The 13,947-nt window shown below is 40.6% G+C and overlaps 1 protein-coding gene across 4 annotated transcripts in view; it reads right to left on the minus strand.

The window, feature by feature from the left end:
• The window catches only part of gpc5a (glypican 5a), an 803,385-nt gene that overhangs the window by 770,000 nt on the left and 19,438 nt on the right, over positions 1 to 13,947 (minus strand). For 3 of the 4 annotated variants that reach the window (XM_052025910.1, XM_052025909.1, XM_052025911.1), the window contains exon 2: positions 10,545 to 10,706. The exons of the other annotated variant lie outside the window; for it this stretch is intronic. In XM_052025910.1, the coding sequence (XP_051881870.1) occupies positions 10,545 to 10,706 (162 nt within the window). The remainder of the gene's footprint in view (positions 1 to 10,544; positions 10,707 to 13,947) is intronic. 4 annotated transcript variants of the gene reach the window in all.

Raw genomic sequence — 13,947 nt, forward strand, 5'->3', positions numbered from 1 at the left:
CTTTAGTAATAAGTAAATTCTGTCTGGGTGGTTAAGCACACAGAGTTTTACAGTTAACCTGGCCACAAAATTGCAACCAGATTGAAAATAGCAACCAAAGATGCTGAAGAATTTCAACAAATCACCAGGTACAAACATGACAGTAGGTTTTGTCAGGAGACAGCAGTGAAAGCTCTAGTTCTGAAAAGGTCAGCACCACAAGACTACAAATTAATTCTTGACACACATGCAATGGCAGCAACTCGGCACACATCCGTATCTTTATGATGGCAGTGTTATTTATGTCATAAGAAGGGCTATCATGTGGCATGACGATCCAAATTCAGAACAACTAATCAGAGCACTGCAATGTGTCTAAAGTGAAAATACAGAGAATTGAAACTGACCATAAAACTAGATTTGTGTAACATTTATGTTACCAGTGGAAATGTGGGAAGCAACAAGATTTCAAGATAAAAGTACGAACAAATAACCAGGCAATAGAAATGAGTTTAGATATAGCAGTTCTGCAGCAGATAGAAATACACTGAGTCCATATTATGTGTTAACTTACTATCTGTGGATCTGTGTACTTGCGAAGTTGGCCATGTACTACTGGGAGTGTTGGTAGAAACAGAGCCTTCTTCTGTACTGTCTGTTGAACCTTGGTTGCCATGAGATGCATTGCATCTGATGTTGTGTGCTGGCAAGTACTGAAAAACTTTTTCACCCAGAGGGTGGTCAGTACATGGCTGGCACTATTTCCTTTAGAGGGAAGGACGCTGAGGGGCAATCTTATAGAGGGTTATAAAGTAATGAGGGGCATAGATAAGCTGGATGGTCACAATCTTTTTTTTCCAGGGTAGGGGAGTCTAAAACCAGAGGTTTAAGGTAAAGGGGAAAAGATTTAAAGGAGATCTGAAGGGCAGGTTTTCCCACACAGAGGGTGATGGATATATGGAATGGATGCCAAAGTGGTAGAGGCAGGTACGACTACAACGTTTAAAAGATACTTCGACAGGTTCACGTTTAGGAAAGGTTTAGAGGGATATAGACCAAATGAAGGCAAATGGGATGAGTTCAGGTAGACACCTTGGTTGGCATAGACAAGCTGGGCCAAATGGCCTGTTTCTGTGCTGTATGATTCTATGACACTACTGTTGCAAGCTGAAGCTTGGATCCAGCTAATGTTTGTGCATCTATTGATTGTCCTCTGCATAGTATCAGGAAAAGCTTCTTCCTATTCTACCTGATCCTGTGTTTCAAAACTAACCCAACCATGGCACCACTGGTGGAGGAGGAGGAGCAGTACCAGGAGCAGGAAGGAGAAGCGAGCTCACCTTCAAAATCCCAACGTACTCAGTGACTGGCTGGTCTTACTACACTCAAAAAAAAATCCTCGCACATAAAAACAAAGATGAATTTGGAAAGTCCTTGCCCGTCACCTTGAGAAGTCTTTTCAGCAGACAGTTCTATGACAGCTGTGGAAACCCCAAACAGGGATAAGGCATTTTTCTTGGGGAAGTCTAAACAACTGATTTGAAAGTTTGTTACATCCATTTTAAACACTGAAAACACTTACCTATAATTGATTCCACTCATCTTCTTATAAAGTAACCAGTTATTATGGCTTAGTATTGATAACCTTTCTATCAAAATAGATTTCTTGGGAAGTGTTAGGATTTCAGAAATACTTGGACTAACTTTATTCCATTGCTTCTTTTTTTGTGTCTTTGTCTTGCTGACGAAGAGCTTTCATGGATCCCTTGTTGCTTTTGATCAGAAGCCAGTTCATTTTTTTTGCTTATGACTGGTACATTCTCCAGCTATTCATTTGCTACTTTTCACAATTTAAAAAATTTAATACATTAAAAGCTTAATCACTGCAGTATATTGACACATGAGCATGATTAAATCAAAGATTTTTAAATTTTGTCTAATCACAACAAAATAAATTAGGCCTGCTGTTAAATTTCTCCAATTACCAAAATTGAAATTTATAAAGGTGAAGAATCTCCAACCAGATTATAATATTTTTCTGCTGTTTAGCTACCATCTATTACTGTTGAGAATAATGTAGGTTTTGCTGAATACAGAAAATTAAATAGAGCCAATAGTGCAATTCTACCTCTACAATCTCCTGCCATGGAGTTTGGGAATTATTGATTCAGCTGAAGAGGATGTTCTGGGGAAGAGAAGTGAATCTAGAGGCTCTAGAAAAAGAAGACAGCACTGAACATGCTCTGGTAAAATATGGATTGGCAAAGGAAGAGTCTGAACGAAGGCAAGGCACTAGAAAAGCATGGGATGGTCAAAGCCACATGGTATCCAAGGAAGAAAAGGAGAAAAATACATCACAGTTGCAGTCAAAGTCACTTTGTTTAATATCAAACTCCTCCAAAATGTATAAGGTCAGATAAAAACTCTAACAATGTACTCACTGAGTTGCTATGAATCCTCTGCCATTTACTGCACTCTAATATTGTGGCATAGCTGGAAGAAACCATCCAAACTTGGATTTGGCCACAAAAGAGTGCTGCACTGGAGCTACAGTAAGACCCTGATAATCTGCTGTCCCACCATCCAGAAATCCTGACGGACCAGCATCTAGCTGAAGGGGCAATACGCCGTGCTTCCTTCCAACTCACCCAGGCCCCAATTCCCACGCTCTCTTGTGACTTGATGGGTCCCAGTTATAGCACTTTCTTCCACTCATTGCGGCCCCAGTTCCCGCAATCGCTTGTCACTCACTGGGGCCCCAGTTCCATGCTAACATTCAGCTCATCAAGGCTCTGGTTCTCACATTCTCTCTCAATTGGCCAGGGTCCCATTTACCGTGCTCCCTCTGAACTTATCTGGTTCACTGGGATTTTTATTACAAGACTGAGTATATCTAAAAAAAAGTGAATAAAAAATGGACTGTTAATATAAATAACATGAACAGTCCAGAAAATTTGCTGATCCCGCACCAAATCCCAGATTGCTGGAGCTTTACTATACAGTGAATGAGGTATAAAAATGCATATAATCCTCTTCATTTCTGCATCACTCAGTGGGTCTCAATGGACTCCACCTTGCAGATTGTCACCACATCCAGAACTCTAGGTTGATCAGCTAAATGGTGCTCTACAAGCCGACAGTGTATTTGGATAAACCTCGGGTGGAGGTTAAATGTGTGGCTGAGGGATTGGAGTAAGAGGCAGGGATTCAGATTCCTGGATCATTGGGGCCTCTTTTGGGGCAGGTAGGACCTGTACAAAGAGGAAGGGTTGCACTTGAATCCCAGGGGGACCAACATCCTGGCAGGGAGGTTTGCTAAGGCTACTGGGGGGAGTTTAAACGAGAATTGTTGGGGGGTGGGATCTGAACTGGAGGGAGTGGGGAAGAGGTGTTTGGCTCTCAAATAGAGAAAGCTAGTAGTAGGTACGAGAGGGAGGATAGACAGGCGATAGAGAAGGGACGTGCTCAGACCGGTTTGAGATGTGTCCATCTTAACGCAAGGAGTATTGTGAACAAGGCGGATGAGCTTCGAGCTTGGATAAATACTTGGAGCTACAATGTGGTGCCATTACAGAGACTTGGATGGCTCAGAGACTGGAATGGTTACTTCAAGTGCCGGGTTTTAGATGTTTCAGAAAGGACAGGGAGGGAGGCAAAAAGAGGTGGGGGTGTGGCACTGTTGATCAGAGGTAGTGTCACGGCTGCGGAAAAGGTGGACGTCGTGGAGGGACTGTCTACGGAGTCTCTGTGGGTGGAGGTTAGGAACAGGCAGGGGTCAATAACTTTACTGGGTGCTTTTTGTAGGCCGCCCAATAGTAACAGGGATATTGAGGAGCAGATAGGGAAGCAGATCCTAGAAAGGTGTGATAATAACAGAGTTGTTGTGATGGGAGATAGCATTGGAGAGAGATAGGAACAGACAGACTAGAAAAGCGTTTAGTTGGAGTAAAAGGAATTATGAGGCTCTCAGGCAGGAAATTGGAAGCTTAAATTGGGAACAGATGTTCTCAGGGAAAAGTACGGAAGAAATGTGGCAAATATTCAGGGAATATTTGTGTGGAGTTCTGCATAGGCATGTTCCAACGAGACAGGGAAGTCACAAGAGGATACAGGAACCATGGTGTACAAAGGCTATAATAAATCTAGTCAAAAGGAAAAGAAAAGCTTACAAAAGGTACAGAGAGCTAGGTAATGTTAGAAATCTCGAAGAGTATAAGGCTAACAAGAAGGAGCTTAAGAAGGAAATTAGGACAGCCAGAAGGGGACATGAGAAGGCCTTGGCGGGCAGGATTAAGAAAAACTCCAAGGCATTCTACAATTATATGAAGAGCAAGAGGATAAGATGCGAAAGAATAGGGCCTATCAAGTGCAGCAGTGGAAAAGTGTGTATGGATCCCGAAGAAATAGCAGAGGTACTTAATGAATACTTTACATCAGTATTCAATCAGGAAAAAGATCTGGGTGATTGTAGTGAGGACTTGCAGCAGGCTGAAAAGCTTGAGCATGTAGATATTAGGAAAGAGGACGTGCTGAAACTTCTTAAGTTAGACAAGTCGCCGGACCCGGATGAGATGTACCCCAGGCTGCTGTGGGTGGTGAGGGAGGAGATTGTGGAGCCTCTGACAATGATCTTTGCATCATCGATGGAGATGGGAGAGGTTCCAGAAGGTTGGAGGGTTGTGGATGTTGTTCCCTTATTCAAGAAAGGGAGTAGGGATAGCCCAGAAAATCATAAACCAGTGAGTCTTACCTCAGTGGTTGGTAAGCTGATGGAGAAGATCCTGAGAGGTAGGATTTATGAACATTTGGAGAGGTATAATATGATTGGGAATAGTCAACATGGCTTTATCAAGAGCAGGTCCTGCCTTACGAGCCCTTTTTTGAGGATGTGACTAAACACATCGATGAAGGGAGTGCAGTAGATGTAGTGTATATGGATTTCAGCAAGGTGTTTGATGAGGTACCCCATGCAAGGCTTATTGAGAAAGTAAGGAGGCATGGGATCCAAGGGGACATTGCAATGTGGATCCAGAACTGGCTGGCCCACAGAAGGCAAAGAGTAGTTGCTGAAGGGTCGTATTCTGCATGGAGGTCAGTGACCAGTGGTGTACCTCAGGGATCTGTACTGGGACCCTTACTCTTTGTGATTTTTATAAATGACCTGGATGAGGAAGTGGAGGGATGGGTTAGTAAGTTTGCGGATGACACAAAGGTTGGAGGTGTTGTGGATAGTTTGGAGGGCTGTCAGAGGTTACAGCAGGACATAGATAGCAGGACAAAGTTGGGCTGAGAAGTGGCAGATGCAGTTCAACCCAGATAAGTGTGAAGTGGTTCATTTTGGTAGGCCAAATATGATGGCAGAATATAGTATTAATGGTAGGACTCTTGGCAGTGTGAAGGATCAGAGGGATCTTGGGCTCTGGGTCCATAGGATGCTCAAAGCAGCTGCATAGGTTGACTCTATGGTTAAGAAGATATATGGTGCATTGTCCTTTCATCAATTGGGGAATTGAATTTAGGAGCCAGGAGGTATTGTTGCAGCTATATAGGACCCTGGTCAGACCCCACTTGGAGTACTGTGCTCAGTTCTGGTCACCTCACCACAGGAAGGATGTGGAATCCATAGAAAGGGTGCAGAGGAGATTTGCAAGGATGCTGCCTGGCATGCAGAGCATGCCTTATGAAAGCAGGTTGCGGGAACTCGGCCTTTTCTCCTTGGAGTGACGGAGGATGAGGGGGGACCTGATAGAGGTATGTAAGATGATGAGAGGCATTGATTGGGTAGATAGTCTGAGGCTTTTCCCCAGGGCTGAAATGGTTGCCACAAGAGGACATAGGTTTAAGGTGCTGGGGAGTAGGTATAGAGGAGATGTGAGGGTTAAGTTTTTTTACTCAGAGAGTGGTGAGTGTGTGGAATGGGCTGCCAGCAACGGTGGTAGAAGCAGATACGATAGGGTCTTTTAAGAGACTTTTGGATAGGTACATGGAGCTGAGAAAAATAGAGGGCTATGGGTAAGCCTCGTAATTTCTAAGGTAGGGACATGTTCGGCACAGCTTTGTGGGCTGAAGGGCCTGAATTGTGCTGTAGGTTTTCTATGTTTCTATTATAATGCACCTCCATGCTTTTCCCAACACATTATGATTTCCAGTGAAAATATGTTCAAGTAAATTTGATGCAGATTGGTACTATATATCCCTGTTCAGATTTGACAGAACAGAACTGGAAAGTTATGTTTTACTTGAGATTTACTACAATGGTATCAAGCTTGAGGGAGTTCTGAAACGTGGAGAGAAGAAGGCATTGCTCTGCTTGGAAAAGAGGAAGACAAACAGAAATTTACCAAGTTCAAAATCAGAACAAATTTTACAAAGGGAAACTATCTGCAGAGACAGAAGAATTGGTTTCCTGAGCCTACAAATTTGTTTAGGCATAGGACCAGAGGGGATATTTGAATTTTTCAAAACAAAAACTCAGCAAGTTGATGTGATTCAAAATGTACAGCTTGAAAGGATGGCGAAAGTAGATTAAATGGTAGGAAATCTACTTGAAGGGGGAAAGAAAATGCAGAGCTATGTTGAAAGGACAAGGAAATGACCAACTGGATGGTTCTTTCAAAGAACCAGATTATTTGTCAAATTCCCATGAGCTGTTCAGCAAACTAATTGTAATATACGTGCTGGTTTTCACACATTCACATCTCAGCATGTCGAGGCAAGCATTATCCACAGAATTTTTGTCTATGCTCCAGGTGCTGCCATTATATTTGGATGAGGATGTGTCAAACAAGTCTTTGAAACTGTTTGCCATTGAATACTGAATCAAGCTGTCCCATTCAAAACATTCATTTAACAATCACTTTGAACTGAAGGACCTGAGCGGTTACAGAAACAATGATTGCAATCACTTCAATAAAATGAGATCTGATGTGGAAACTTCCGAGTATATCTTTCCTTGACATTCTTCTGCCACACCAGAAGTGATTGTATCCCATGGGCTAATTTATTGAGAATTAAAACCAGATATGCTTCACAATTTTGAGAATTACTGCAGATACAGAGCCTTTTTTTGTTGTTGGGCTCACGCATTTGTCCGCCATGAAAGATCTGAAGAAGCACAAGAAAAATGGCTTAACAGCTACAGCATCAGCAGGAAAAGTCTCTTTAGAAATACTATTCCAAACTAATCAAAATGAATATTGTAAATTTACAAGGTAAAAATGCTTAAAAATAATCTGCTGGTTTATTGTCAGGGCCATCTACATGCACCTTCAATCAAAGATGTGGAAATCACATGATAGAATATTATTGTCCAGAAATTCAACTGCATAATTTTTTGACTGTAACATCATGCAACTGAAAACTGATTTTGTTATGGAACTGCTATAAAAGACCCATTTCCGGGTCACTTTTCCACTATCAAAATATTGATCAAGTACTTCCCGGATTAAGTCACTTGTACACAGTATCTGTCACAAGCACTTGGAATGATACCATTTCTCATGCAGTGATCCTTTGGAACATTACAAAATCACATTGTCCCAGGGATGCTGATTACTGGGCACTCTTTGGACAACATGAATTTTCCAGCAAAGTACCAGACTGGGATAACTAAGTAAATTACTTGTTTTGAGAAAGATAGTGTTAGGGAAATTAAGGGAAAGAAATTCTTTCTCTGCTTCCCTGAATGTGCAACACATTATAGCTGCTGTGTGTTACCCAAATTCAGTTCACTTGAATTCAATGATTTTCCTAAAATTAGACATTCTGGAAAAATCTGTACAGCCTTTTGTGTACATTACATATTTTTGAATTGGTTGTTTAATAAATGTCAACAGAACCAATCAAAATACAAACATGTCAAACAAGCTGTATACTTGAGAGACAATTTTAAATATATAGGTAAATGCATTTAAAATTGCTTGGTTGCTTTAATTTAAAGTAAAAGTTAATTCTATATAAAATTTGTATTAACAGAACAGCACAACTTATTTGAATTACTGTGCAGTGAATATGGACAAATGTTTGACTGTTGGCGAATGTGCTGCTCTGAATTACAATAAACTAAGCTCTTATGTCTAGGTCACGGCTTGAACAGTTTTGTTTTTAGCACAAGGAAGTTAGAAGTAGAGTGATGCAAGCAGACAGTTCCTTTCAGCATTGCAGCACGATTTATCTGGAAGAAAAACAATCCTACTTACCTGTGACTAGAATAACAAAGACCTAACTTATAAAAACAAAACCTGGACACATCTACTTATTTAAATTTGAGTTTTGGCACGAAAACTGAGAATACAATTTAATGGGTGAACTTAATTGCTGTAAAATGTATAATCCTTTTGAGTAATTTGTTCAAACCATTATATTGAATTTTAGAAACATAATGGCAAAAAATAAAATGTTGCCGAATATTTTTCCATGTGATGTGAAGTTCATGTAAACCCAGTGACAAGATTGCCTGAACCTTAAGGAATTACACTCTGAAAATCGCAGTGCAGTTAATGCACGTCACACCATGAAACAAACTCTGTTATCACTTGTTATATTAAAAAATACTTATTACAGTGCCACCTGCAGGTGGTTCAAATTCATGCATCAAATATATTCCAAAGATACACAACGATCAAAAGATTGAAGAAGGCAGAACATTGAAAGCTCTATTTACGCTCCTGTTAATTTTAGATTTTCGATATACAACTTCCAAAAAATTCAATTATTTTAATTCTTTCTGAAGAATTTTTTTTGTACAACTAAATGTTGGTGTTATGCTTTACGTACCATTTAAATTTGAGCAATATATACTAAAGTGATATCATATGGCTGAAAGCTTGGAGCTCTCTGTGCAAATACTGTACCTATCTCATGGAATGCTAATCCAGTTTTGTAGCAAGAAAAAGTTTCAGAGGAAGCAATGTTTCTTCAAGTTTAATAGAAGTGGGCATTAGACATTGCATTGGTCAAGTTTCAGCCGCAGGTACCGAAATTCCAAATTTTATCGCAATATTTTTTTCCTATCCATGTCTATTCTCTTCCTAAAAATATTACGTATAGGACCATCAACCTTAAAAAATTGGACCATTTTTACTGGAAATTATTTTTTAAAATCTTGTAATGGCAGTTTAATTTTGTGCTGCTTCTATATCTACATTATTTAATTTTTTTTTCCCGTTTCTTTTGCCAAACTTAAAAGGAGGCATCATTTTCTTCTAAAAACCCAAACATTTTCACCAATAACTGGAAAATGAACCATTGAATATATCTCTTTTGCTTTAACTTTTCCAAATTTACACAACAACCTTCTGCATATGGATACACAGCAATCTTCTGCTTAAATAAATTTAGGAATTTAAGTCCTCTATTTTCCATTCAGCATTTTCTGCACCACGTACAGCTGTACTGTTTTTGGCATTTTGTTACCTTTGACTGCCTAAAACAGCAAAAATTCTTTTTCACAAAGAGGACACCAATCTGAAATGACTACCACAGCGAAGAAACTAAATGTGTTAACAGAAAAGTTTACATTATTCTGTACCTCATCGTAAACAAACATTGAGAACAGATTTTGCATTGAAAGCTGCATTCCTGCCATTTATACAACAGCTTATACGCAGAGAGTGTGAAAATTATAAATTTATTTAGAATGGTCACAATCTTTTGAATGGCCTTTCATATCTGCAGGACATTCCCAATGTAATTATGTGTACAACTAAATAATATGGTTAGTCATATGGGTCAGACAACTGCAATTCAGCAGATCAAAAAGATGTAACAGTTATTTTCCAGCTAACAGGGGTCATTGTAAATATAAAACATACCAGTTTTTTCACTACAAGGAACATTAATTTGAACAAATATAACTTAAAGGAAGCTGTCTCTTTTGAATAACAAATATAACTTGATATCAAACTTTCGTTGGATGCCAAGCATTCGGTTGTTCACTCTTAATGCTTTAGTCCCAATTGTAGAACCAATACCGTGGCCCTACTTACCTTGCCATAGAGAGGTCCCACCATCTGACTCTGCATGACTTTAGATTGTACTTGGGACTAAATTTAATATTGTTCAGACAAAAAACTATGTACCAATATAAAATTCCACCACTTCAACAATGCAGATATCCAACTAGATTGTTAAGCTTCCAAACCTTCACAACCGTTGAAGTCCCAGTCATGTGAGAATGAAACCAGTTATGGTTATAGTAAACCAAATATTAATATTCTTTAAATCTGCAGAAAGCCTGACCAGATACCTAAGTATAGAAAGTCTACATGTTTGGGTGAACTGTATTGATTCCTGCACAGAGGTGTAAACACAAAATTCTTTCTAAGTTATTGAACTGGGATTTCTAAAATCTGAATTGGGCTGCAGAAATTGTGGTTCTGATCATTTCTTAAAGCTTTTTTCTATATTTCCAGTAATATCAGAATGCATTTCCAGACTTTTTTCTGTAGAAATACAGTCATTATCTCTGGCTGTACATACTGTTGTGTTACCAAATAGTAATCAAAAGAGTGCAGGCAACAATACAAATAATTACAGGACTTCATTTGAGACAGATCACTGGTTACCTTGAAAAGTAGCTGCATTCCGCGATATTAAAAATTTCAGAGTTGAGCTGGACGTTTGAAGCAAATTTTGAATATCTTGACGAGCTGCTGATTGGTATCGTTCCTCCATCTTTCTTGTGCAACATGTTTTGTTCTTCAATGTGCATACCTGAAGACCGGACCCTATAGGCAAAATGGTAAAGCATAAAATTACCTTGCTCTATAATTAATGCAAAGTTTCTTTGCCAAAGTTATCAGACAATGAACTTTGTAACCATGTATCTCCGTACCCCTATCACCACAACCATCCCCACTATCCCCGGGATGATAGTAAGACCACTATCTTCCCAGTACAAAAGAAAAACAAGGTAACGTGCCTTAGTAGCTCCCACCCGGTGGCTCTGACATCCACCATCATGACAGTCATGGCACGCATCAATTCCAGCCTCCCAGGAAACCTCAACCCACTGCAATTCGCCTGCCGCTGAAAGAGGTCTACAGCGAATACCATCTCCCTGGCCCTACACTCATCTCGGAGCATCTGAACAGTAAAGACACCTAACATTGGACGATTGTTTATTGACTTCAGCTCTGCCTTCAATACTATAATTCTAAGCAAAGTCATCAACAAACTCCGAGACCTGGGACTCAACACCTCCCTCTGTAACTGGATCCTTGGCTTCCTGGCTAACAGACCGCAATCAATGAGGATAGGCAACAATACTTCCGGCACGATTATTCTCAACACTGGTGCACCACAAGGCTGCGCCTTCAGCCCCCTACTCTACTCCCTTTCTACTCATGACTGCGTAGCCAGATTCTGCTTTAACTCCATCTAAAAGTTTGCAGATGATACCACCATAGTGGGCCGTATCTCAAATAACAACGTCAGAATACAGGAAGGAGATAGAGAGCTCAGTAACGTGATGTCATGACAACAACCTTTCCCTTAATTTCAGCGAAATAAAAGAGCTGGTCATTGATTTCAGGAAGGGGGGTGGTGCATATACACCTGTCGACGTCAACGGCTCTGAGGTCGAAAGCTTCAAGTTCCTTGGAGTGAACATCAACAATAGCCTGTCCTGGTCCAACCACGTAGATGCCACAGCCAAGGAAGCTCACAATCACCTCTACTTCCTCAGGAGGCCAAAGAAATTTGGCATGTCCCCTTTGACACTCACCAACTTTTATCAATGAACCACAGAAAGTATCCTATCTGGATGCATCATGGTGTGGTATGGCAACTGCTCTGCCCGGGACCGCAAGAAACTGCAGAGTTGTGGACACAGCTCAGCACATCACAGAAACCAGCCACCCCTCCATGGACTCTGTCTATACTTCTTGCTACCTCAGTAAAACAGCCAGCATAATCAAAGACCCCACCCACCCAGGGCATTCCCTCTTCTCCCCTCTCCCATCAGGCAGAAGATACAAAAACCAGAAAGCACATACCACCAGTCTCAAGGACAGCTTCTATCCCTCTGTTATAAGACTATTGAATGATATGATGGACTTTTGACCTCACAATCTACCTCATTATGACCTTGCACCTTATTGTCCACCTGCACTTTCTCTGTAGCTGTGACACTTTACTCTGCATTCTGTATTGTTTTACCTTGTACAACCTCAATGCAATGTGTAATGAATTGATCTGTATGAATGGTATGTTAGACAAGTTTTTCAAGTGACAATAATAAACCAATTCCAATCTATTTTCCTTACATTGATAAATGTGGATTCTGTTGATGTGCAGATCAGATTCTGGTAGACACTGAACAAACTTACACTGGTACTCCATATAGCCCATCCCAGTTCTATCAAACTGCTAAAAAGTAGTTCAACAGTGGGAATAAAACTAGGAAGGTCTATGGTGACTTGGTGAATTGGATTGCCCGTAGAAGACAGAGCGTCGTGGTGGAGGGGAGTTACTCTGACCAGAGGTCTGTGACAACTGGTGTTCTGCAGGGGTCAGTGCTGGAACCTCTGCTGTTTGTGACAAATATAAATTACTTGCATGAAAATGTCGGTGGGCTGACTAGCAAGTTTGCAGATGACAGAAAAATTGGTGGTGTTTTAGATAGTTGGGATGGTTGTCTGAGGATACAGCAGGAAATATGGGTGGAGACACAGCAGATGGAAGTTAATTCAGACAAGTGTGAGGTGTTGCACTTTGAGATCAAATGAAAGAGGAATATATACAGTAAGTGCCTTTAGGAGCATTGACGGGCCGATGGATCTTGGGATGCAATTCCATAGCTCCCTGAAAGTGGCAACACAAGTGGATAGTGTGGTAAAGAAGGTGTAGACCATGCTTTCCTTCATCAGTCGGAGTGTTGAGCATAAAAGTTGGGAAGTCATGTAGCAGCTGCATAAAACTTTGGTTGGGCCACATATGGAATATTGTGTGCAGTTCTGGTTACTGCATTACAGGAAAGATGTGGAGGCTTTGAAGGGGGTGCAGAAGAGGTTTGCCTGGATGAGAGAGCATTGCATATAAGTAGGGGATGGACAAACTTAGACTGCTTCCTCCAGAGCAGAGGCTGAAGGGAGACCTGATCGAAGTATATAAAAATGTGAGGCATAGATAGGGCAGCTAATCAGAGTTATTTTCCACAGGGTTGAAATGTTAAATACCAGAGGGAATAGCATTAAGGTGAAAAGGGGAAAGTTTAAAGGAGATTTACAAGGCAATTTTTTTTATACACAGAGAGGGCTAGGTGCGAGGGGAGGTGGTGGAAGCAGAAATGTCAGAAATGTTTAAGAGGCATTTGGACAGGCCCATGAACAGGCAGGGAATGGAGGGATATTGACCATGTGCAGGCAGATGGGATTAGTTTAATTTGGCATCAAAGTCAGCAGAAACATTGTTGACCAAAGGACCTGCTCCTGTGCTGAACTGTTCCATGTCTTATGCAGCTTTAACTGAGGCACAAGATTTGGAAGGTATACGCCAAAGTCAAGAAAATTCTCCTCAAACTGGTCAAAAAAGTTCTCAGACTAGTCAAGAAACATTCTAGCAAAGTCATGCCTAAAGAATTATCCCCACCAGCCAATGTCCTATAGCGCTCCATCAACATCCTTGGCTACATCTATTCCACTGAAAGGACAGCCCCACCAAGGGTTGCAACAAACAAGATAACATCAGAGAGAGGTGGCATATGGGTGTCTTCAACATTGACTCAGTACCAGACTAAGTCTCATGGTATCAGGTCAAAGGTAAATAAGCAAACTCCATTATGATTATCACTATCATCATCTTTCAGCCAATCACTCAGTACAGCTCTGTGTAAAACACCATTTAAAAGAAACACTGGAAGTAGCAGGGGCATAATATATGCTCTCTGTGGAAAACTTCAAACATCCTTCAGAAAAATTGCCTTGATAAAATCATCACTGATTCAGACATGAAGAACAATTACTCAGG

The sequence above is a fragment of the Pristis pectinata genome, chromosome 11, assembly GCF_009764475.1.
Source record: "Pristis pectinata isolate sPriPec2 chromosome 11, sPriPec2.1.pri, whole genome shotgun sequence".
Taxonomy (NCBI): domain Eukaryota; kingdom Metazoa; phylum Chordata; class Chondrichthyes; order Rhinopristiformes; family Pristidae; genus Pristis; species Pristis pectinata.